This window comes from Trachypithecus francoisi, unplaced genomic scaffold, assembly GCF_009764315.1.
Source record: "Trachypithecus francoisi isolate TF-2019V2 unplaced genomic scaffold, Tfra_2.0 Lachesis_group12, whole genome shotgun sequence".
Taxonomy (NCBI): Eukaryota; Metazoa; Chordata; class Mammalia; order Primates; family Cercopithecidae; genus Trachypithecus; species Trachypithecus francoisi.
In genome coordinates, this window is record NW_022681457.1 from 4,925,108 (window position 1) to 4,947,525 (window position 22,418).

The window sequence follows — 22,418 nt, forward strand, 5'->3', positions numbered from 1 at the left end:
ATTCTCCTGCCTCAGCCTCCCCAGTAGCTGGGATTACAGGTGCGCATCATCACACCCAGCTAATTTTTTTATTTTTAGTAGAGACAGGGTTTCACCATGTTGGCCAGGCTGATTTCAAACTCCTGACCTCAGGTGATCCACCCACCTCGGCCTCCCAAAATGCTGGGATTACAGGCGTGAGCCACCGTGCCTGGCCTAAGGTCATGTATTTTTTTTTTTTTTTTTTTTTCTTTTAGATGGAGTTTTGGTCTTGTTGCCCAGACTGAAGTGCAATTGCGCGATCTCAGCTTCAGTGCAGCCTCCACCTCCCAGGTTCAAGCGATTCGCTTGCCTCCCAAGTAGCTGGGATTACAGCCATGCGCGACCACACCTGGCTAATTTTGTATGTTTAGTAGAGGGGGAGTTTCACCGTGTTGGTTAGGCTGGTCTGGAACTCTTGACCTTAGGTGATCCACCTGCCTCAGCCTCCCAAAGTTCTGGTATTACAGGCCTTGAGCTTTTCATAACTTTTACATATGTTTACTGGATAACTGCCATGCCAGGCATTTTGAGGAATTCTTGGCTACTGTCTGACCATCTGAATCACTGGAGCAGAGAAGGAGCGAGGAGCACTGTTCACTCTTGGAGGAAATGGGATATTTCCTCCAGCCCCTCCATTCGGCTCTTCCTTTTTTTTTTTCTTTTTCTTTTTTTTTTTGAGATGGAGTTTCGCTCTTGTTGCCCAGCCTGGAATGCAATGGCGCGATCTCGGCTGACCGCAACCCCCGCCTCCCGGGTTCAAGCGATTCTCCTGCCTCAGCCTCCCAAAGTAGTTGGGATTATAGGTATGCACCACCACACCCAGCTAATTTTGTATGTTTAGTAGAGACGAGGTTTCTCCATGTTGGTCAGGCTGGTCTTGAACTCCCGACCTCAGGTGATCCGCCCGCCTCGGTCTCCCAAAGTGCTGCGATTACAGGCGTGAGCATGAGCCACCGCGCCCAGCCTTCTTTTCTTTTCTTTCTTTTCTTTTTCTTTTTTTTTTTTTGGTATAGGACTGTTGGGACGTACACCTCTTTCTTAAACCATCCTGACAAAGGGAAAGAGGGAAAAATACATTTCCCTTGAGGCGTTGGGGCTAGAACAGCTGGAGGTGGACGGCAGAGTGCCGCGACGACTGACAGGAGTTGTAGTTCTCCCCGGCCGCGTCACTGCTGCGTCGCCCACCCGCTTTCCCCGGGAAGCCCGCGGTTTCCTTTGTGGACGTGGCGAGGGGCGTCCGCGGCCCTCCCGGCACTCGGCCCCGCCCCGTGAGTCGCTCGTGCAAGTTCATTGGGCGGGGGGCGGGGCTCTGCGCAGCCAGAGGCGGGGCCTGACTGGAGAGCGGCGGAATTGGGCACATTTGCGGGAACGCAGAGCGGAGCGTGGAGCGTGGAGCGAAGCTGGATGACTGGGTAAAGGGAGTGGGTGGAGGGCCTCAGTCCAGGCAGGGCGGCTCGGGGCGGCTCGGGTCGAGAATCAGGGTCTGGACTGGGAGCAATGACGGGGAGCCTCCCTGACCTCTGGCTGGCCACAACTATGCCCTGTACTTTGCGTGGGATGTGCGCCACGTCTCTCCCTGAAATTCCCCCTCGCAGGTCTGGGACCCCCCTGAGACTCCGTCAGAAGATTCGGTCCCCCCATAGGTGGCTTTACCTCTAAACATCACGCCCTCTTTTCCCCCATCGCCCGCCCTTTTTGAGCCCCAAAGTTTGTAGCCAACTTCCATCTCCCTGTCCTGCCCTAGGTAACTCCTCCACCCCGCCATTCTCCTGTCCCATGTCTGTCCTCATGCCTGTAACCCCTGACCCCTGGCCTTTGCCACTCCCCAGGGACCGATGATGTGGCGAGCATCGCTTCTGCTGCTTCTGTTGCTACTGAGGCACGGGGCCCAGGGGAAACCGTCCCCAGACGCAGGCCCTCGTGGCCAGGGGAGGGTGCACCAGGCGGCTCCCCTGAGCGACGCCCCCCATGATGACTCCCACGGGAACTTCCAGTACGACCATGAGGCTTTCCTGGGACGGGAAGTGGCCAAGGAATTCGACCAACTCACCCCAGAGGAAAGCCAGGCCCGTCTGGGGTAGGAGAGACATGTGGTTGGGGCGTGTTCGGAGGTGGGGTTTGGGAGAGAGTTGCGGGGTATTGACAGGGGTCAGAGAAATGACGTGGACTGAACTTCAGTTCTTTGTGAGAAATGAAATTCTACCTTCTCTCCTTGGGAAAAACAAATTAAGTTAAAATTGAGGCATAAAGAGGACCTTTGGCCCTTTTATTTTTTTTTTTATTTAGCGACAAGGTCTTACTTTGTTGCCCAGGACGGAGTGCAGTGGTGCGATCTCAGCTCACTGCAACCTACACCTCCTGGGTTCAAGCGATTCTCCTACCTCAGCCCCCCAAGTAGTGGAGATTACAGGCACCTACCACTGCGCACAGTTAATTTTTGTATTTTTGTATTTTTTTTTTTTTTTTTTTTTTTTTTTGAGACGGAGTCTTGCTCTGTCACCCAGGCTGGAGTGCAGTGGCCGGATCTCAGCTCACTGCAAGCTCCGCCTCCCGGGTTCACACCATTCTCCCGCCTCAGCCTCCGGAGTAGCTGGGACTACAGGCGCCCGCCACCTCGCCCGGCTAGTTTTTTTTGTATTTTTAGTAGAGACGGGGTTTCACCGTGTTAGCCAGGATGGTCTCGATCTCCTGACCTCGTGATCCGCCCGTCTCGGCCTCCCAAAGTGCTGGGATTACAGGCTTGAGCCACCGCGCCCGGCAATTTTTGTATTTTTAGTAGAGACTGGGTTTCACCATGTTGGCTAGGCTGGTCTTGAACTCCTGACCTCAGGTGATCTGCCCACCTCGGCCTCCCAAAGTGCTGGAATTACAGGCGTGAGCCACCGTGCCCGGCCTATATTATTATTATTATTATTATTATTATTATTATTATCATCATCATTATTTGAGACGGAGTCTCGCTCTGTTGCCCAGGCTGGAGTGCAGTGGTACTGTCTCGGCTCACTGCAACCTCCACCTCCTGAATTCAAGCAGTTCTCCCGTGTCAGCCTTCGAGTACCTGGGATTTCAGGTTCGGGCCACCATGCCCCGCTAATTTTTGTGTTTTTAATAGAGATGAGGTGTCACTATGTGGGCCAGGCTGGTCTGGAAGGCCTGATCTCAAATGATCCGCCCGTCTTGGCTTCCCAAGCTTGGGATTATAGGCGTGAGCCGCCACGCCTGTCCTGTCCTAAGTGCTTTCCATGGCCAAACTCATTTATTCCCCACAACTGCCCTTTTGGGGTAGGTACCATTTTTTCTTTCTATTTTACAGAGGGGTAACCGAGGCACAAGAGAGGTTAAGTCACTTACCCACAGTCACACAGCCGGTAAGAGGAAGTGGCTGCATTTGGACCTAAATGTCTGGCTGTGGAGCCCAAGCTCTTAACAACAGCAGTAACTTCAGAGAAGGGTGTGAGTCTGGGGACAGAGTTGGCCCATGACAGACCCGAGCAGAGACCGCCTGGTGCGGGAGGTGGGGCGGTGACTCAGGCAGGCCTGGAGAGGGCTCTGCTGTCTCAGATTTTTGACCTTAGGGAGGGGGCCGCGGGGGCCTAGGGACGGTGACAGGGAGGAGGGCTCCACGTAGTCTCTGTTAATTAGAGATTGGGTGAGGACCGGCCTGACATGGCGTCACCAAGCGAGAGGAGAAGGGCCGGGGAGCTGACAAGCGTGGTCCGAGAGAAGGGGCGAGACGGAACCTAAAGTGGCTTGACATGTGACGGGGAGAGGCACAGGAGCCCCGAGGAGCATGGGGAGGGGTATAGAGAGACCGAGCCCCTGGGGTTGCGGGTGATGGTCCTCGGGCAGTGCCTGATTCAGCCAGGAGCAGGCAGGAGAAAGCCACCAGGCGCAGCACAGGGCAGGGCTGGAGGGATAGGAGCCTGAAATTGACACGGGCAGCCTGGTAAGGGGGCGGGGTATGGGGCGGGTCGGGGCCTGAGACAGCGGGGGCTCGGGGGTGTGGCCGTGGCTGTCTGGGTTCAAAGTCAGTCTTGGAACAGGGCCCCCCCGGCAAGGGGCGTAGTGCGACGCCTCGCTCCCCATCACCACCCCAGCTCAGCCCAGCTAGAGGTGCAGCACGTGCAGGCCGAGGGCGGGGCCGGCGCGGAGAGGGTGGCCCTGCATTGTCGTAGGTCTCTCCCACGCAGTGCTCCCAGCAGGCCCGCTCGTTTTCAGGAAGGGCGTGACTTGTCCCGGGGGTGGACCCTAGGCTGAGGGTCCTCCGGTGGGTTTGGTCCCGAAATTGACTCGCGTTCCTCCCCAGTTCACCCGCGGATCCGAAGTGTCCCAGGGGTCGTGGCCCCGTGCGAGGGGCGGGGCCTGGGGCGGGACCAGAGACTGACTTGTGCCCGCCCCGGCTCGCAGGCGGATCGTGGACCGCATGGACCGTGCGGGGGACGGCGACGGCTGGGTATCGCTGGCCGAGCTTCGCGCGTGGATCGCGCACACGCAGCAGCGGCACATACGGGACTCGGTGAGCGCGGCCTGGGACACGTACGACACGGACCGCGACGGGCGTGTGGGTTGGGAGGAGCTGCGCAACGCCACCTATGGCCACTACGCGCCCGGTACGCGGCGAGCCCCCGACCCTGCTCCCCATACAACGTTACCTTGACCTTCTGGACCGCCTCATTCTGAGAACCTGAACCCGTTTACCCGGAGTCCCTGGCCCCTAACCAGGCTCTACCCACTTTTAGGAGCCCATCACTGTGAGATCTTCACTTTCTCACCTCTGGCTTCTCTTTTTTATTTTTCGTTTGCTTATTTTTCTGGTTTTTAGCTGCATACTAAAAACGATCATGTTTTCAAACATGAAGTCAGAATTAGGTACTAAAAGCCACTGAACACGCCCAAAGAGGGACTTGAACCCAGGGCCCTCAGATTAAAAGTCCAATGCTCTACCAACTGAGCTACCCAGGCTCCCTTTAGGGAGTTTATTCTGGGACCCACCACCTCTATGACAATGTGACAGTATGACTTAGGGAACTTCAGATCCCCGGCCAAGGACACCTACTTTCCATGCTTTGTCATCCTGACCCCTAGCCTCCGTGACGTCATCCTGAGAACCCCAAAGCCAGTTACTCTGCCCCCGACTCTCAGATCCCTCCTTTCTGTCCTAAGCCCCAGCCCCAGTGTCCCACCCCTCCAAACACACACACACACACACACACACACACACACAGCCCTCATTCCCTCCCTCCTCTCCTCTCTGTCCCTGGCCCCAGCCTCTCCCTCCAGCCTGTCCTCCACAGGGCTCCAGGGGAGTCTTCACACCCAGCATTGAGTCTGCCTCTCCCTCCCTTTCTTGGGCCCCCAGGAGACAGTCCCATTCCTCAGCCTGGACATCTCCACCTGTAGCTTTGTTTTTCTGCATTTTCTGCCCCAAATGGATCTTCTGTGATTTTCCTGAACTCACAACACTCCTCAAACCTCTACCCTCTGCCCATATTGTTCCCTCCAATTACAATGCCCTTCCGCTCCTCTCAGTCAAGCCATCTCAGTCCCTGTAAGCTACCCCATCACAGCCTCAATCTGGGGCCAAAAGGGTTACTGTCAACTCAAAGTCCATCATTCCTGTCTCCACACCCTTGGATCAGTTATTTCTTCTCTCCGGGAATCCGTTTTTGCATTCAGAAAGTAGAACGCATGGAAAAACCCACTGTACCTGCTTTTTGTGATGATTAAATGCAGTATTGTACATAAAGAGCTTAGCATATAATCTCTCACACGTTAGGTAATTTATTGTGTGGATATAATATGTTATATAGCCTGGGTGCAATGGCTCATGCCTGTAATCCCAACACTTTGGGAGGCCGAGGCGGGTGGATCACTTGAGATCAGGAGTTAGAGACCAGCCTGGCCAACATGTCAAAACCCCGTCTCTACTAAAAAAAAAGAAAACTTAGCTGGGTGTGATGGCATGCACCTGTAACCACAGCTACTCTGGAGGGTGAGACACGAGAACCGCTTGAACCCAGGAGGCGGAAGTTGCAGTGAGCCGAGATCACAACACTGCACTCCAGCCTGGGTGACATAGGGAGACTGTGTCTCAAAAAAATTAAATAAAAAAAAATAGGCCAGGCGCGGTGGCTAACACCTGTAATCCCAGCACTTTGGGAGGCCAGGGTGGGTAGATCACGAGGTCAGGAGATCAAGACCATCCTGGCTAACATGGTGAAACCCTGTCTCTACTAAAAATACAAAAAATTAGCCAGGCGCAGTGGCAGGTGCCTGTAGTCCCAGCTACTCAGGGGGCTGAGGCAGGAGAATGGCATGAACCTGGGAGGCAGAGCTTGCAGTGAGCCGAGATTGGGCCACTGGACTCCAGCCTGGGTGACAGAGCGAGACTCCATCTCAAAAAAAAAAAAAAATTAAAAATTAATAAATATATATACACACTAATATATTATATAATGTATTATATATTATATACTTATATAATAAATATACATACAAATTATATATAAAGTATCGATATATACTTTTTTTTTTGAGGGAGTTTCACTCTTGTTGCCCAGGCTGGAGTGCAGTGGCGCAATCTCGGCTCACTGCAACCTCCGCCTCCCAGGTTCAAGTGATTCTCCTGCCCCAGCCTCTCAAGTAGCTGGGATTACAGGCTAATTTTGTGTTTTTAGTAGAGATGGGGTTTCATCATGTTGGCCAAGCTGGTCTCGAACTCCTGACCTCAAGTGATCCGCCAGCCTCAGCCTCCCAAAGTGCTGGGATTACAGGCATGAGCCACCACATCCAGCCTATTGATATATACTTATTATTAACTCCACAGAAATATTTGTAGTCCAGTAGGATTTACTTTGTTTTAACCTGCTTGGTGTTTCCTCCATTAAAGCTCATCTCACTGAGACCTGTCCTTCCCCAGGTGAAGAATTCCATGACGTGGAGGATGCAGAGACCTACAAAAAGATGCTGGCTCGGGACGAGCGGCGTTTCCGGGTGGCCGACCAGGATGGGGACTCGATGGCCACTCGGGAGGAGCTGACAGCCTTCCTGCACCCTGAGGAGTTCCCTCACATGAGGGACATCGTGATTGCCGTGAGTGGTGGCTGGGGAACCCTGCCCCCCACACCCTTCCAGGATCCCACACCCTTCCAGGAACCCAGGCTTCTGGTTCCGGTCCTGCTTCCCAGCACAGATCTTGGGGCACGCAGTCACCTGGCTCTCCAGCATCTTGCCAGGGAACCCAGGCCACAAGCGCAGGTCAGGGGAGGGTGACCTTTCCCACCTCCACTCTCAAACCCCTGGGCTCTGATCTCTCCTCATCTGGCCTCCCCCTCCCTGTGCTCGCATTTGGGGTCCAGGCCCCCAGCCTTCCCTCAGACAGTCACTGTGCCCCACCCTATACAATTTCCTTTCTTTCTTTCTTTCTTTTTTTTTTTTTTTTTTGAGACATAGTCTCCCTCAGTCGCCTAGGCTGGAAAGCAGTGGTGTGATCTTGGCGCACTGCAATCTCCGCCTCCCAGGTTCAAGCAATTCTCCTGCCTCAGCGTCCCAAGTAGCTGGGATTATAGGCTTGCACCACCACACCTGGCTAATTTTTAGCAGAGATGGGGTTTCTCCATGTTGGTTAGGCTGGTCTCAAACTCTCGACCTCAGGTGATCCACCCACCTCAGCCTCCCAAAGTGCTGGGATTACAGGCATAAGCCACCGTGCCCAGCCAATTTTGTATTTTTTTTCTAGTAGAGATGGGATTTCACCATGTTGGCCAGGCTGGTCTTGAACTCCTGACCTCAAGTGATCTGCCCACCTCGGCCTCCCAGAGTGCTAGGATTACAGGCATGAGCCACCATGCCTGACACCAAAATGTGCTTTGTTCTATAGAAGAAGGGTTTTTTTTCTTTCCTTCCTCTTTTTTTTTTTTTTTTTTTGAGACACGCCTCACTCTGTTGCCCAGACTGGAAGGCAGTGGCTCGATCTCAGCTCACTGCAACCTCAAACTCTTGGGCTCAAGTGATCCTCCCACCTCTGCCTTCTGAGAAGCTGAGACCACCAGGCGCATGCCACCATGCCTGGCTAATTTTTTTTTTTTTTTTTTTGAGACAGAGTCTCGCTCTGTCGTCCAGGCTGGAGTGCAGGGGTGCGATCTTGACTCACTGCAAGCTCCGCCTCCCGGGTTCATGCCATTCTCCTGCCTCAGCCTCCAGAGTGGCTGGGACTACAGGCGTGCGTGGCTAATTTTGTGTGTGTGTGTGTGTGTGTGTGTGTGTGTGTGTATTTTTAGCAGAGACGGGGTTTCACTGTGTTAGCCAGGATGGTCTCGAGCTCCTGACCTTGTGCTCTGCCCACCTCGGCCTCCCAAAGTGCTGGGATTACAGGCATGAGCCACCATGCCCAGCCATGCCTGGCAAATTTTTAAATTTTTGTGTAGAGACAGAGTCTCGCCATGTTGCCCAGGCTAGTCTCGAAATCCTGGGCTCAATCTATCCTCCCGCCTCGTCCTCCCAAAGTGCTGGGATTATAGGCGTGAGCCACCGCGCCCAGCCCAGCCCACAGTTTTTTTTTTTTTTTTTTTTTTATTTTTATTTTGAGACGGAGTCTCGCTCTGTCGCCCAAGCTGGAGTGCAGTGGCTGGATCTCAGCTCACTGCAAGCTCCGCCTCCCGGGTTCACGCCATTCTCGTGCCTCAGCCTCCCGAGTAGCTGGGACTACAGGCGCCCGCCACCTCGCCCGGCTAGTTTTTTGTACTTTTTAGTAGAGACAGGGTTTCACTGTGTTAGCCAGGATGGTCTCGATCTCCTGACCTTGTGATCCGCCCGCCTCGGCCTCCCAAAGTGCTGGGATTACAGGCTTGAGCCACCGCGCCCGGCCCAGCCCACAGTCTTATAGTGAATAAATCGGGGAACAAGGCCGGGCGCGGTGGCTCAAACCTGTAATCCCAGCACTTTGGGAGGCCGAGGCGGGCGGATCACGAGGTCAGGAGATCGAAACCATCCTGGCTAACACGGTGAAACCCCGTCTCTACTAAAAAATACAAAAAAAAATTAGCCGGGGCCGGGCGCGGTGGCTCAAGCCTGTAATCCCAGCACTTTGGGAGGCCGAGACGGGCGGATCATGAGGTCAGGAGATCGAGACCATCCTGGCTAACACGGTGAAACCCCGTCTCTACTAAAAAATACAAAAAAACTAGCCGGGCGAGGTGGTGGCGCCTGTAGTCCCAGCTACTTGGGAGGCTGAGGCAGGAGAATGGCGTGAACCCGGGAGGCGGAGCTTGCAGTGAGCTGAGATCCGGCCACTGCACTCCAGCCCCGGCGACAGAGTGAGACTCCGTCTCAAAAAAAAAAAAAAAAAAAAATTAGCCGGGCGTGGTGGCGGGCGCCTGTAATCCCAGCTACTTGGAGGCTGAGGCGGGAGAATGGCATGAACCCGGGAGGCGGAGCTTGCAGTGAGCTGAGATCGCGCCACTGCACTCCAGCCTGGGCGACACAGCGAGACTCCGTCTCAAAAAAAATAAATAAAATAAAAAATAAATAAATACATCGGGGAACAAAAATCATTTTGCTCAAGAAGGGCACAAAAACAAGGAGCAGAGGTGTCAAGTGTGTTAGAAGAACCCCCAAAGTATAGCATGTTCACGCAAAAAGCAGAGGTAGTTTCTAGGCTCTGCTAAAACGTAAAGGAGCTTCTCCCCTTCAAGGGTGTTTGCTGGGGCTTGAGCAAGTCATTAGGGACCCAGGACAGCTCTCCTTGTGTGCAACAAACCTGTGCATTGCTGGACATTGGGGCCTCCGAGCTCTCGCCCGGTAAATGCAGGTAGTGCCTGTATCATGATAACATCCCAGAAAGCCCGCACATTTCCCACATGCCACCTGTTGAGACTGCTCTACTGCCTGCCCCCCCACAGCTGCCCAGAGCTAAATTTCCAAGAGAACCTCTCACTCTTGCCCCAGGGGTCCAGCCTCCCCCAGGAGCCGGGGCATCGGCCCTCAGCCTCAATGCCTCTCTCTCCCCAGGAAACCCTGGAGGACCTGGACAGAAACAAAGATGGCTATGTCCAGGTGGAGGAGTACATTGGTGAGTGGGCCCCAGTTTCTTCCTGGGACGCCTGTCCTCTCTCAGGCATGGGCAGCGTTGGTGGGGGCAGCTGGAGGTACATCACCCATCGTCAGAGCATTGGCCCTCAGACATGGGGGCAGGGGCACTCACTGCTTGAGTTCATGCAGCCACCCAACATTTATTGAGCACCTACTGAATACCAGACACCAAAAGCATATATTGAGCACCTGCTGTGTGCCAGGCCCAGGAAACACTTGCTGAGCACCTACTGCATACAGGTGGTTGAGGCTGCAGCACACAATAACAAAGACAAAGTCCCTTCTTGGAGGTCTGGAGTTTCTACAAAATCAAGGCTCAGGGGCTATGTTTAGTTGAGGAGGGGGGTCAGGAAGCTGGTCTTGAACCTGCATCTGCACAGCGCTGTTTCCTGTTACATGGGATGTTGGGCGGACCCTCACAATACCCCCTGAGTTCTCCCTGGGCCCCTGCCACTGTCCCTGCACCTAGTGGGCAAAAAACTTAGTCAAGGAGAAAGCTAACAAGGAATTTTTTTTTTTTTTTTTTTTTTTTTTTTTTTTTTTTTTGAGACGGAGTCTCACTCTGTCGCCGGGGCTGGAGTGCAGTGGCCGGATCTCAGCTCACTGCAAGCTCCGCCTCCCGGGTTCCCGCCATTCTCCTGCCTCAGCCTCCCGAGTAGCTGGGACTACAGGCGCCCGCCACCTCGCCCGGCTAGTTTTTTGTATTTTTTAGTAGAGACGGGGTTTCACCGTGTTAGCCAGGATGGTCTCGATCTCCTGACCTCGTGATCCGCCCGTCTCGGCCTCCCAAAGTGCTGGGATTACAGGCTTGAGCCACCGCGCCCGGCCTTTTTTTTTTTTTTTTTGAGACAGAGTTTTGCTCTGTTGCCCAGGCTGGAGTGCAGTGGCATGATCTTGGCTCCCTGCAACTTCCGCCTCCCAGGCTCAAGAGATTCTTCTGCCTCAGCCTCCCAAGTAGCTGGGATTACTGGTGCCTGCCACCATGCCTGGCTAATTTTTGTATTTTTAGTGGAGATAGGATTTCACCATGTTGGCCAGACTGGTCTGAACTCCCGACCTCAGGTGATCAGCCCATCTTGGCCTCCCAAAGTGGTGGGATTACAGGCGTGAGCAACCACGCCCGGCCAGGAATTTTTTTTTAAGTTCGAAAACATTGTTTATTCTTTTATTTTTTCTGACCATATCCTGCATGAGAAATCATTTTTCTTTCTTCTCTTTCTCTCTTTTCCTTCCTTCTTTTCTTTCTTTCTTTCCTGTCTCTCTCTTTCTTTCTTTCTTCTTTCTTTCTTTCTGTCACTGTCTTTCTATCTGTCTGTATGTGTGTGTGTCTCTCTATTAAATAGAGATGGGGTCTCACTATATTGTCCAGGTTGGACTAGAACTCCTGGTCTCAAGCAATCTTTCCACCTTGGCCTCCCAAAGAGCTGGGATTACAGGCGTGAATCACCACACCTGGCTGAGAGAACATTTTTATTTTTATTTTTCTTAAGAGATGGGGTCGGGCCGGGAGCAGTGGCTCACGCCTGTAATCCCAGCACTTTAGGAGGCTGAGATGGGTGGATCATGAGGTCAGGAGTTTGAGACCAGTCTGGCCAAGATGGTGAAACCCCCGTCTCTACTAAAAATACAAAAATTAGCCGGGCATGGTGGCAGGTGCCTGTAGTCCCAGCTACTCGGGAGGCAGAGGCAGGAGAATTGCTAGGACCTGGGAGGCAGAGGTTGCAGTGAGCCGAGATCGTGCCACTGCACTCCAACCTGGGCAAACAGAGCGAAACTCCGTCTCTAAAAAAAAAAAAAAAAAGAGAGAGAGAGAGAGATGGGGTCTTGCCCTGTCGCCCAGGCTGGAGTGCAGTGGGGTGATCTTGGCTCACTGCAGCTTTGACCTCCTGGGCTCAAGGGATCCTCCCACCTCAGCCTCCCAAGTAGCTAAGACTCCAGGCCCAGTGTGGCCTCTGGAGATATTTCTGGTTGTTACTTCTAGTGGGGAGAGGATGCTACTGACATCTCCTGGATGGAGCCCAGGGATGCCCCTGAGTTTTCTCCCGTACACAGGACAGGCCCTGACACAAGCGGTCACAGGCCCCAGATGCTGGCAGCTGTCCCCATCTCTCTCTCTCTCTCTTTTTTTTTTTTTTTGAGACAGAGTCTTGGTCTTGTTGCCCAGGCTGGAGTGCAATGGCGGATCTCAGCTCATTGCAACCTCCGCCTCCCAGGTTCAAGCAATTCCCTTGTTTCAGCCTCCTGAGTAGGTGGGACTACAGGTGTGCACCACCACACCCAGCTAATTTTGTATTTTTAGTAGAGACGGGGTTTCACCATGTTGGTCAGGCTGGTCTTGAACTCCTGACCTCAGGTGATCTGCCGGCCTTGGCCTCCAAAGTGCTGGGATTACAGGCGTGAGCCACTGCACCTGGCCTGTCTTCTCAATTACTTCATCCCATTAAGACTTCATCTTCCATTCCTCAGCTCTATAAGGCAGAAACTATCACTATCCTCCATTATACAGATGACACCTGAGGCCCAGCGGGTTGAAGGAATCTGCTAAAGACAATGGGAAGAAGCAGGGCTGGGATTTGAACGTTTGGGCTCTGGCGCCTATTTCTTAACTCCTCCCTACAGTAACATATCAAAATGTATAAAATTGGGGTGGGCGCCGTGGCTCACACCTGTATTCCCAGCACTTTAGGAGGCTGAGGTGGGTGGATCATTTGAGGTCAGGAGTCCAAGACCAGCCTGGCTAACATGATGAAACCCTGTCTCTACTAAAACTACAAAAATTAGCTGGGTGTGGTGGTGGATCCCTGTAATCCCAGCTGCTCGGGAGGCTGAGGCAGGAGAATTACTTGAAACTGGGAGGTGGAGGTTGCAGTGAGCCGAGATTGTGCCACTGCACTCCAGCCTGTAATCCCAGCACTTTTGGGAGGCTGAGGCAGGTGGATCATGAGGTCAGGAGTTCAAGACCAGCCTGACCAAGATGGTGAAACCCCCCCCGCCCGTCTCTACTAAAAACACAAAAATTAGCTGGGCATGGTGGCACATGCCTGTAATCCCAGCTACTCGGGAGGCTGAGGAACGAGAATCACTTGAACCCGGGAGGCATAGGTTGCAGTGAGCCAAAATTGTGCCATTGTGCTCCAGCCTGGGCAACAAGACCGAAATTTCATCTTAAAAACTTTTTTTTTTTTTTTTTTAAAGAGATGGGATTTTGCCCTGTTGCCCAGGCTGGAGTGGTATGGGGTGATCAGAGCAAGACTCCATTTCAAAAAAAAAAAAAAAAAATCTTGTAGAAACAGGGTCTTGCTATGTTGCCCAGATGGTCTTTTTTTTTTTTGAGGCGGAGTCTCGCTCTGTCGCCCGGGCTGGAGTGCAGTGGCCGGATCTCAGCTCACTGCAAGCTCTGCCTCCCGGGTTCATGCCATTCTCCTGCCTCAGCCTCCCGAGTAGCTGGGACTACAGGCGCCCGCCACCACGCCCGGCTAGTTTTTTTTTTTTTTTGTATTTTTAGTAGAGACGGGGTTTCACTGTGTTAGCCAGGATGGTCTCGATCTCCTGACCTCGTGATCCGCCCGTCTCGGCCTCCCAAAGTGCTGGGATTACAGGCTTGAGCCACCGCGCCCAGCCCCAGATTGGTCTTGAATCTTGGCCTCAAATGACCCTCTTGCCTCGGTCTCCCAAAGTGTTGGATTACAGTCATCACTGCACCTGGCATATCTGTCACCTGCTAACTGGCCCCAAACATCCTCGCACGTTCCTCCTGCATAGACATTGCTTACGCTGTGCCAGGCACTGCCTTGCCCAATGCACACACTACTTCACGTGTGTATCAATGAAATCAATCAATCATGCAATCAACCCATCAAATGAATTTCACCTGTAACATAAATGATTGCTTGTAAGTCAGGTTTTGTTACTAATTCCATTGAAACAGAAGAGGAAGCTGAGGCGGGAGAGAGGGTAGTGAGTTGCTCAAGGGCCTGGTTCAGGAAATATCAGAGCCAGGATCAGGCCCCAGCTCCACTAGACCCCCAGAGATGCCCCTGACCTTGTCCCCTCTGTCCTGTCCCCCAGCGGATCTGTACTCAGCCCAGCCTGGGGAGGAGGAGCCCGCGTGGGTGCAGACGGAGAGGCAACAGTTCCGGGACTTCCGGGATCTGAACAAGGACGGGCACCTGGACGGGAGTGAAGTGGGCCACTGGGTGCTGCCCCCGGCCCAGGACCAGCCCCTGGTGGAAGCCAATCACCTCCTGCACGAGAGCGACACAGACAAGGTGCAGTGATGGGGCCGCGGCAGGAGCGGGTGGGCGTCGCATGCCAGCCTCCAGAAATGAGCAAGACCTGGGCCTGGAGCTTAGGGTCCCTTTTAGGTGGGATAAAAAAAGAAAGGCAGAGAGAGAGGAAAAGAGAGGGGGGCAGAGACCCAGAGAGAGTGGGGAACAGAGTCCCAGAGAGAGAGGGGGACAGAGACCCAGAGACCCAAAGAGAGAAGGACAGGGACCAAGACAGGGGGACAGACTCAGAGAGAAAGGGACAGAGGCCCGGGGAGGGGGAGGCAGAGACTCAGAGAGGGGGAAAGAGTCCCAGAGAGAGAGGACAGAGACCCAGAGAGAGAGGACAGAGACCCAGAGAGAGAGGACAGAGACCCGGGGGGGGGCAGAGACAGAGAGAAGGGGAAAGAGATTCAGAGAGAGGGGGACAGAGATTCAGAGAGGCGGACAGAGACCTAGAGACCCAAAGAGAGAAGGACAGAGACCAAGACAGGGACAGACTCAGAGAGAAAGGGACAGAGGCCCAGAGAGAAGAGTCCCAGAGACTTGGGGACACACTTGGATGCGGGGAGGGCTTCCAAAAGCAGGGCCGTTGCCAGGCGCAGTGGCTCAAGCCTGTAATCCCAGCACTTTGGGAGGCCGAGATGGGCGGATCACAAGGTCAGGAGATCGAGACCATCCTGGCTAACACGGTGAAACCCCATCTCTACTAAAAATACAAAAAACTAGCCGGGTGAGGTGGCGGGCGCCTGTAGTCCCAGCTACTCGGGAGGCTGAGGCAGGAGAATGGCGTAAACCCGGGAGGCGGAGCTTGCAGTGAGCCGCGATCAGGCCACTGCACTCCAGCCTGGGCGGCAGAGCAAGACTCCGTCTCAAAAAAAAAAAAAAAAAAAGCAGGGCCGTGTTGTCCCCTCTAAACCCTGACCCTCCCTCCAGGACGGGCGGCTGAGCAAAGCGGAGATCCTGGGTAATTGGAACATGTTTGTGGGCAGTCAGGCCACCAACTATGGCGAGGACCTGACCCGGCACCACGATGAGCTGTGAGCTCCGTGCACCTGCCACAGCCTCAAGGGCCCGGCACAGTGACCCGAGCCCCGTGCACCTGCCACAGCCTCAAGGCCCCACACAGTGACCCAAGGAGGGGCTGCCGTGGTCTAGCCCCCTCCCTGTCCAGGCCCTGCAGGAGGCAGATGCAGTCCCTGGCATCCTCCTGCTCATGGGCTCTCAGGAACCCCTGGGTCAGCTTCTGTCCCTGTCATACCCCCAGCCCCAGGGAGGGGCTGTCACAGTCCCAGAGGATAAGCAACACCTATTTCTGACTGAGTCTCCCAGCCCAGACCCAGGGACCCTGGCCCCAAGCTCAGCCTCTAAAATCCGCCACCAACCCCTCCAGCTCCAAATCTGAGCCTCCACCAAACAGACTGAAGCTCCCCTGGCCCCAGCTCTCTCCTGCCTGGCCCGGCCTGGGACACCTCCTCCCTGCCAGGAGCCAATAAAAGCCAGCGCTGGGACCTTGTGTGTCTGTGTCTGTCTGTTGTCTGCCTGTCTCTATGAAGGGGAAAGGGTCTCTGGAGACGGGTTGGGGGCTGTGACTGGGAGTTGGGGGCTGAGGCATGCAATAGGGGACCAGGCATTTGAAGCTGGGTGTTGGAGGGATTGGAGGGTGTTCTGGGTATAAAAACAAACAAACGCCGGGCGCGGTGGCTCAAGCCTGTAATCCCAGCACTTTGGGAGGCCGAGGCGGGCGGATCACGAGGTCAGGAGATCGAGACCATCCTGGCTAACATGGTGAAACCTCGTCTCTACTAAAAAATACAAAAAACTAGCCGGGCGCGTTGGCGGGCGCCTGTAGTCCCAGCTACTTGGGAGGCTGAGGCAGGAGAATGGCGTGAACTCGGGAGGCGGAGCTTGCAGTGAGCTGAGATCCGGCCACTGCACTCCAGCCTGGGTGACAGAGCGAGACTCCGCCTCAAAAAAAAAAAAAAAAAAAAAAAATTGGACCTGGCCCAGTGGCTCACGCCTATAATTCCAGCAACTTGGGAGGCCGAGGCGGGCGTTCCCAACTCCTGAGGTCAGGAGTTCGAGACCAGCCTGGCCAACATGGTGAAATCCTATCTCTACTAGAAATACAAAAATTAGCTGGGCATGGTGGTGGGCACCTGTAATCCCAGCTACTCCGGAGGCTGAAGCAGGAGAATCGCTTGAACCCGGGAGCTGGAGGTTGTAGTGAGCCGAGATGGTGCCACTGCACTCCAGCCTGGGTGACAGAGCAAGACTCTGTCTCAAAAAAAAAAAAGGAAAAAAAAGTCTGGACTCTGCAGCACACAAACCAGACAGGAAGCCCTGCCCTCACAGAGCCCCAGTTCTGTGGGTAAGAAGAGACACAGCGACCTAAAATATGGCACGGCGTGACAGACGCTGTGAAGCAGGGGAAGCGTGTAGCAGTGTGGCAATGTTCTGAGGACTGAGTGGCTGGTAAAGGTCTCAATGATAAATAGAGTGAAGGAGGGAGCCACGGAGAGATGTGGAGGGAGAGCATTCCAGGGAGAGAGAAGAGCAAGTAAAATGGCACTGAGGCAGGAGTGGGCCTGGTGTGGCAGCAAGGAGGCTAGAGTGACTGGAAGGGCATGAGCCAGGGGAAGAAGGTCAACTGAAAGCAGATGGGGCATGCGGCCAGACTCTACAGGTCCCTGCAGGGAGGTCATGGTGGTCCCTGTTTGGTGGGAGAAGACAGAGATGGACAGAGACCCAGAGAGAAGGGGATGGGGACTCAGAGAGAGAGGGACAGAGACCCAGAGAGAGGGGGCAGAAAGAGAGAGGGAAACAGAGACCCAGAGAGAGGGGGACAGCGACCCAGAGAGAGGAAGACAGAGACCCAGAGAGAGAGGGGGATAGAAAACCAGAGAGAGGGGGACAGAGACCCAGAGAGACAGACAGAATTTATTCTGAGTGAAATGAGAGCCGCTGGAGTGTAATGAGCAGAGGAGGGATTATAAACAGCTTTGAGTTATTTAAGAGTCAGGTTGGGCACAGTGGTTCACGCCGGTAATCCCAAGGATTAATCAAGGATTGTTTGAGCCCAGGAGTTCAAGACTCAGCCTGGGATGATCTTTCATGAAGACAGTGTCTCTCTTTTTCTTTCTTTTCGTTTTTTTTGAGACGGAGTCTCGCTCTGTTGCCCAGGCTGGAGTGCAGTGGCGGGATCTTGGCTCACTGCAACCTCCACCTCCCAGGTTCAAGCCTCAGCCTCCTGACTCAGCCTCCTGAGTAGCTGGGATTACAGACACGCACCACCACGCCCAGCTAGTTTTTGTATTTTTAGTAGAGATGGGGTTTCACCATATTGGTCAGGATGGTCTTGATCTCTTGACCTCGTGATCCACCCACCTCGGCCTCCCAAAGTGCTAGGATTACAGGCATGAGCCACCGCACCTCGCCACCAGCCCTGTCTTTAAAAAAAAAAAAAAAAATTAAGCCAGGCGCAGTGAGCCAAGATCGTGCCACTGTACTCCAGCTTGGCGAGAAAGAGAGACTCTGTCTAAAAAAAACAAAACAAAACAAAAAAAATTACATAAAAAAAAACCCCTGATTTTTTAGGGTAGTGAAACCATTCTGTATGATACTGTAATGATAGATGTATGTCATTATATATTACACAAAACTCTATGTACAACACAAAGAATGAATTCTAATATAAACCATGGGCTTGAGTTAATATATCAATATTGGCTTATTGATTGGAACAAATGTACCACACTAATGCAAGATGTTAGTAAGGAAAACTGAGGGTGGGGTGAAGGGGCATATGGAAACTCTCTGTACTTTGCACTCACTTCTTCGTTAACCTAAAACTGGTCTAAAACTAAGGCTCTTTAATTTAAAAAATCATAAGGAACTAAGAAAAAATATCTCCTTTATAAGACTAAAGTCCCATAGCTCCATCCCCTCATATTTAATAGATTTTGTTTTCCCTCTTGGGAAAGGAGATAGACGTAACCCAGGGTTAGATTGTAAACCTGTAGACGGTTTGGAGAGAACTGACTTTTTTTTTTTTTTTTTTTTTTTTTTTTTTTTTTTTTTGAGACGGAGTCTCGCTCTGTCGCCCAGGCTGGAGTGCAGTGGCCAGATCTCAGCTCACTACAAGCTCCGCCTCCCGGGTTCACACCATTCTCCTGCCTTAGCCGCCTGAGTAGCTGGGACTACAGGCGCCCGCCACCTCGCCCGGCTAGTTTTTGTGTGTGTGTGTGTTTTAGTAGAGACGGGGTTTCACCGTGTTAGCCAGGATGGTCTCGATCTCCTGACCTCGTGATCCGCCCGTCTCGGCCTCCCAAAGTGCTGGGATTACAGGCTTGAGCTACTGTGCCCGGCCAACATCTTAATAATATTAAGTTTACCAATCTATAAACATGGTATATCTCCACATTGCTGTAAGTCTTTTAATTATCTCATCAATGTTTTGTAGTTTTCAGGTTTTTTTTGTTGTTGTTAAATTAATCCCTAAGTATCATGGTTTTTTTCCTCTACTATAGCAAATTAAAATGCCTTTTAACTTCATATTTCAAGTTTTTGCTTCCAATATATAAAATAGAATTGATATTCACATGCTGTGAACTTGCCAAATGTGCTTACTAGTTCTAGAATTTCCATGTTATTTTTTATTATTTATTCACTGACATTTCCTGTCGTTTTATGCATTATAAACATTTAGACTCTTGAGTATAGTTTTAATAGCTATTACAATAGCTTTTTGTGTGTGTGTGAGGCCCCAGTGCGTGTATGAGGCCTCATGCAGTGGTGAGATCACAGCTCATTGTAGCTTTGATCTCCCGAGCTCTAGCTATCCTCCCACCTCAGCCTCCAGAGTAGCTGGGACTATAGGTGCGTATCACCAAGCTGGGCTTTTTTTTTTTTTTTGAGACAGAGTCTTGCTCTGTCATCCAGGCTGGAGTACAGTGGCATGATCTCAGATCACTGCAACTTCCACCTCCCGGGTTAAGGCAATTCTTGTGTCTCAGCCTCCCAAGAAGCTGGGACTATAGGAGCCCACCACCACACTTAGCCAGTTTTTTGTATTTTTTTGGCAGAAACAGAGTTTTGCCATGTTGGCCAGGCTGTCTTGAACTCCTGGCCTCAAGTGATCCACCTGTCTTGGCCTCCCAAAGTGCTGGGATTACAGGGGTGAGCCACTGTGCCCAGCCATGCTGGGTTAATGTTAAATTTTTTGTGGAGAAGACATTTTACTATGTTGGCCAGTATGCTCTTGGAACTCCTGGACTCAAGTGATTTTCCAGCCTCAGCCTCCCCAAGTACTGGAATTACAGGTGTGAGCCTCTGCAGCCACCCTATCAATGGCTATTTTTATTTTTAAATTTAAAAAAAAATTCTTTTTGTTTTTTGAGACAGGGTCTCACTCTGTCACCCAGGTTGGAGTGCAGTGGCAAAATTATGGTTCACTGCAGCCTCAACCTCCTGGGCTCAGGTGATACTCCCACCTCAGCCTCCTGAGTAGCTGGGACTACAGGCATGGGCCATTAGAGGCAGCTAATTTTTTGCATTTTTTTTTTTTTTATAGAGACAAGGTTTGTCATGTTGCCAAGCTAGTCTTGAACTCCTGGGCTCAAATTATCCTCCTGCCTCAACCTCCCAAAAGTGCTGGGATTACTGGCTTGAACCATTATGCCTGGCCAATAGCTACTTTTTTGTTTGTTTGTTTGTTTGTTTGTTTTAGGTGAGTCTTGCTCTTGTCGCCCAGGCTGGAGTGCAATGGCGTGATCTTGAATCACTGCAACCTCCACCTCCCTGGCTCAAGCGATTCTCCAGTCTCAGCCTCCCAAGTAGCTGGGATTACAGGCATGGACCACCACGCCCAGCAAATTTTTGTATTTTTAGTAGAGACGGGGTTTCCCCGTGTTGGCCAGGCTGGTCTCGAACTCCCGACCGCAGGTGATCTGCCTGCCCCGATCTCCCAAATTGCTGCGATTATAGGTGTGAGCCACCACGCCCAGCCAGTTCACTGTTTTGTTTTTTTTTTTTTAGGTTTAGCTGGGCTTTTTGGAGTGTACCCACGCAGCCAGGGCTCAAGGTCAGCTAGATATTTGAGTAGAGTTGGGCTGGGTGTGGTGGCTCACGCCTGTAATCCCAGCACTTTGGGAGGCTGAGGCAGGCAGATCACAAGGTCAGGAGATCGAGACCATCCTGGCTAACATGGTGAAACCCCGTCTCCACTGAAAATACAAAAAATTAGCTGGGCGTGGTTGTGGGGGCCTGTAGTCCCAGCTACTCAGGAGGCTGAGGCAGGAGAATGGCGTGAACCCAGGAGGCGGAGCTTGCACCACTGCACTCCAAACTGGGCGACAGAGTGAGGCTCCATCTGAAAAAAAAAAAAAAAAGATACTTGAGTAGAGTTTATAGAAATCATTCCGAGTACCCTCTCTCCAGCTTCTCTCTCCAAGATTTATCTCCTCACCTTCCTTTTGCTGTAGTTCTTCAAGCTGGGAAGACTGGATCTCTCCTGATGTTTTAGCCGCCAGTCATGGTATGGACTAGAACTCACCCCCAAGTAAAAGTTGTACAAATAAGAAACTTGCCCAGTTTCTGGCCAGGCGCGGTGGCTCAAGCCTGTAATCCCAGCACTTTGGGAGGCCGAGACGGGCGGATCACGAGGTCAGGAGATCGAGACCATCCTGGCTAACACGGTGAAACCCCGTCTCTACTAAAAATACAAAAAACTAGCCGGGCGAGGTGGCGGGCGCCTGTAGTCCCAGCTACTCGGGAGGCTGAGGCAGGAGAATGGTGTGAACCCGGGAGGCGGAGCTTGCAGTGAGCTGAGATCCGGCCACTGCACTCCAGCCTGGGAGACAGAGCCAGACTCCATCTCAAAAAAAAAAAAAAAAGAAAGAAACTTGCCCAGTTTCTTTCTTTTTTCTGAGTGTCAAGTCCCCTCCAGTTGCTCTATCTGCTTTTGTTTACCGTCCAGTGCCTTGCCTTTGGGTAACTGTTTCCTATGTTTTTTCCAGAGTTTGTAACTGTTATCTGTGTGGGAGGACTGGAATTTGAATCCAAGCGCGTCTGACTCCAGGCATTTCAGTATGATAACATACTGCCCTCTAGTGGCTGGACGTGGAGAACTGGTGTATGTGGGAGGAAGGGCGTATTGGTAAATCTCTGAGGGCTGCGTGTTTGGAAACATTGTGTATCTAAAACAATACCCACACATAGCAACAAATTACTTGCAAAGAACAGTTTATGGTGAAAAACTGCCCAGCATCTTGTCACACTTAGTGCTTCTCTCCAGAATTTTTTTGGTTTTAAAATACTCTTGCATATTTTATTTTAAAATAATGGCCATACTCTCACAGGATACAAAACCCTAAATATACAGGATGCTACAAGCTAAAAACACCACCTTCCACTAAGTTCAACTGTTCACAGACAGCCAGTGTTTCCTTCCAAGGAGAATATACACAGATTTAAGCAAATAAGTACAAATAGTTTTTTGGGGTTTTTTTTGTTTGTTTTTGTTTTTAGACAAGTCTCCGTCTATCTCCCAGGCTGCAGTGCAGTGGTGCAATCTTGTCTCACTGCAACCTCCACCTCCCGGGTTCAAGCGATTCTCCTGCCTCAGCCTCCCAAGTAGCTGGGATTACAGGCGCCCGCCACCACGCGCAGCTAATATTTTGTGTTATTAATGGAGACGGAGTTTTGCCATGTTGGCCAGGCTGGTCTCAAACTCCTGATCTCAGGTGATCCGCCTGCCTTGGTCTCCCAAAGTGCTAGGATTACAGGTGTGAACCACTATGTCTGGCTAATTTTTGTGTTTTTCACAGAGACGGCGTTTCACCTTGTTGGTCAGTCTGGTCTCGAACTCCTGACCTGGAGATCTGCCCTCCTCAGCCCCCCAAAGTGCTGGGACTACAGGTGTGAGCCACCCCGCCTGGCCCGCATTTTTTTGTTTTGTTTTGTTTTGTTTTGAGATGGAGTCTTGCTCTGTTGCCCAGACTGGAGTGCAGTGGTTCAATCTGGGCTCACTGCAACTTCCGCCTC

The 22,418-nt window shown here is 52.2% G+C and overlaps 1 protein-coding gene across 4 annotated transcripts; it reads left to right on the forward strand.

Annotated features, from left to right (window-relative positions):
- Positions 1-1,012: 1,012 nt before the first annotated feature.
- On the forward strand, positions 1,013-20,905 carry RCN3 (reticulocalbin 3). Of its 4 annotated transcripts, none has more exons than XM_033224070.1 (8): positions 1,013-1,433; positions 1,617-1,765; positions 1,851-2,098; positions 4,429-4,631; positions 6,941-7,113; positions 10,030-10,090; positions 14,179-14,378; positions 20,858-20,905. In XM_033224070.1, the coding sequence occupies exons 3-8, from the start codon at positions 1,857-1,859 to the stop codon at positions 20,888-20,890; spliced, it is 912 nt and encodes a 303-aa protein (XP_033079961.1). In that variant the 5' UTR covers positions 1,013-1,433; positions 1,617-1,765; positions 1,851-1,856; the 3' UTR covers positions 20,891-20,905. The 4 variants fall into 4 exon arrangements, with proteins under 4 accessions (XP_033079961.1, XP_033079958.1, XP_033079959.1 ...); XM_033224067.1 differs by lacking the exon at positions 20,858-20,905 and adding an exon at positions 15,312-15,891 and having other exon boundaries at positions 1,019-1,433; XM_033224068.1 differs by lacking the exons at positions 1,617-1,765; positions 20,858-20,905 and adding an exon at positions 15,312-15,891 and having other exon boundaries at positions 1,020-1,433.
- Positions 20,906-22,418: the final 1,513 nt, after the last annotated feature.

Excerpts from the sequence above, each read along its gene's own strand:
- RCN3 (XM_033224067.1), top strand. The coding sequence starts at position 1,857 with ATGATGTGGCGAGCATCGCTTCTGCTGCTTCTGTTGCTACTGAGGCAC. Across the intron at positions 2,099-4,428 it reads GAAAGCCAGGCCCGTCTGGG|GCGGATCGTGGACCGCATGG; the intron begins GTAGGAGAGACA and ends CCCGGCTCGCAG. Across the intron at positions 7,114-10,029 it reads TGAGGGACATCGTGATTGCC|GAAACCCTGGAGGACCTGGA; the intron begins GTGAGTGGTGGC and ends CTCTCTCCCCAG.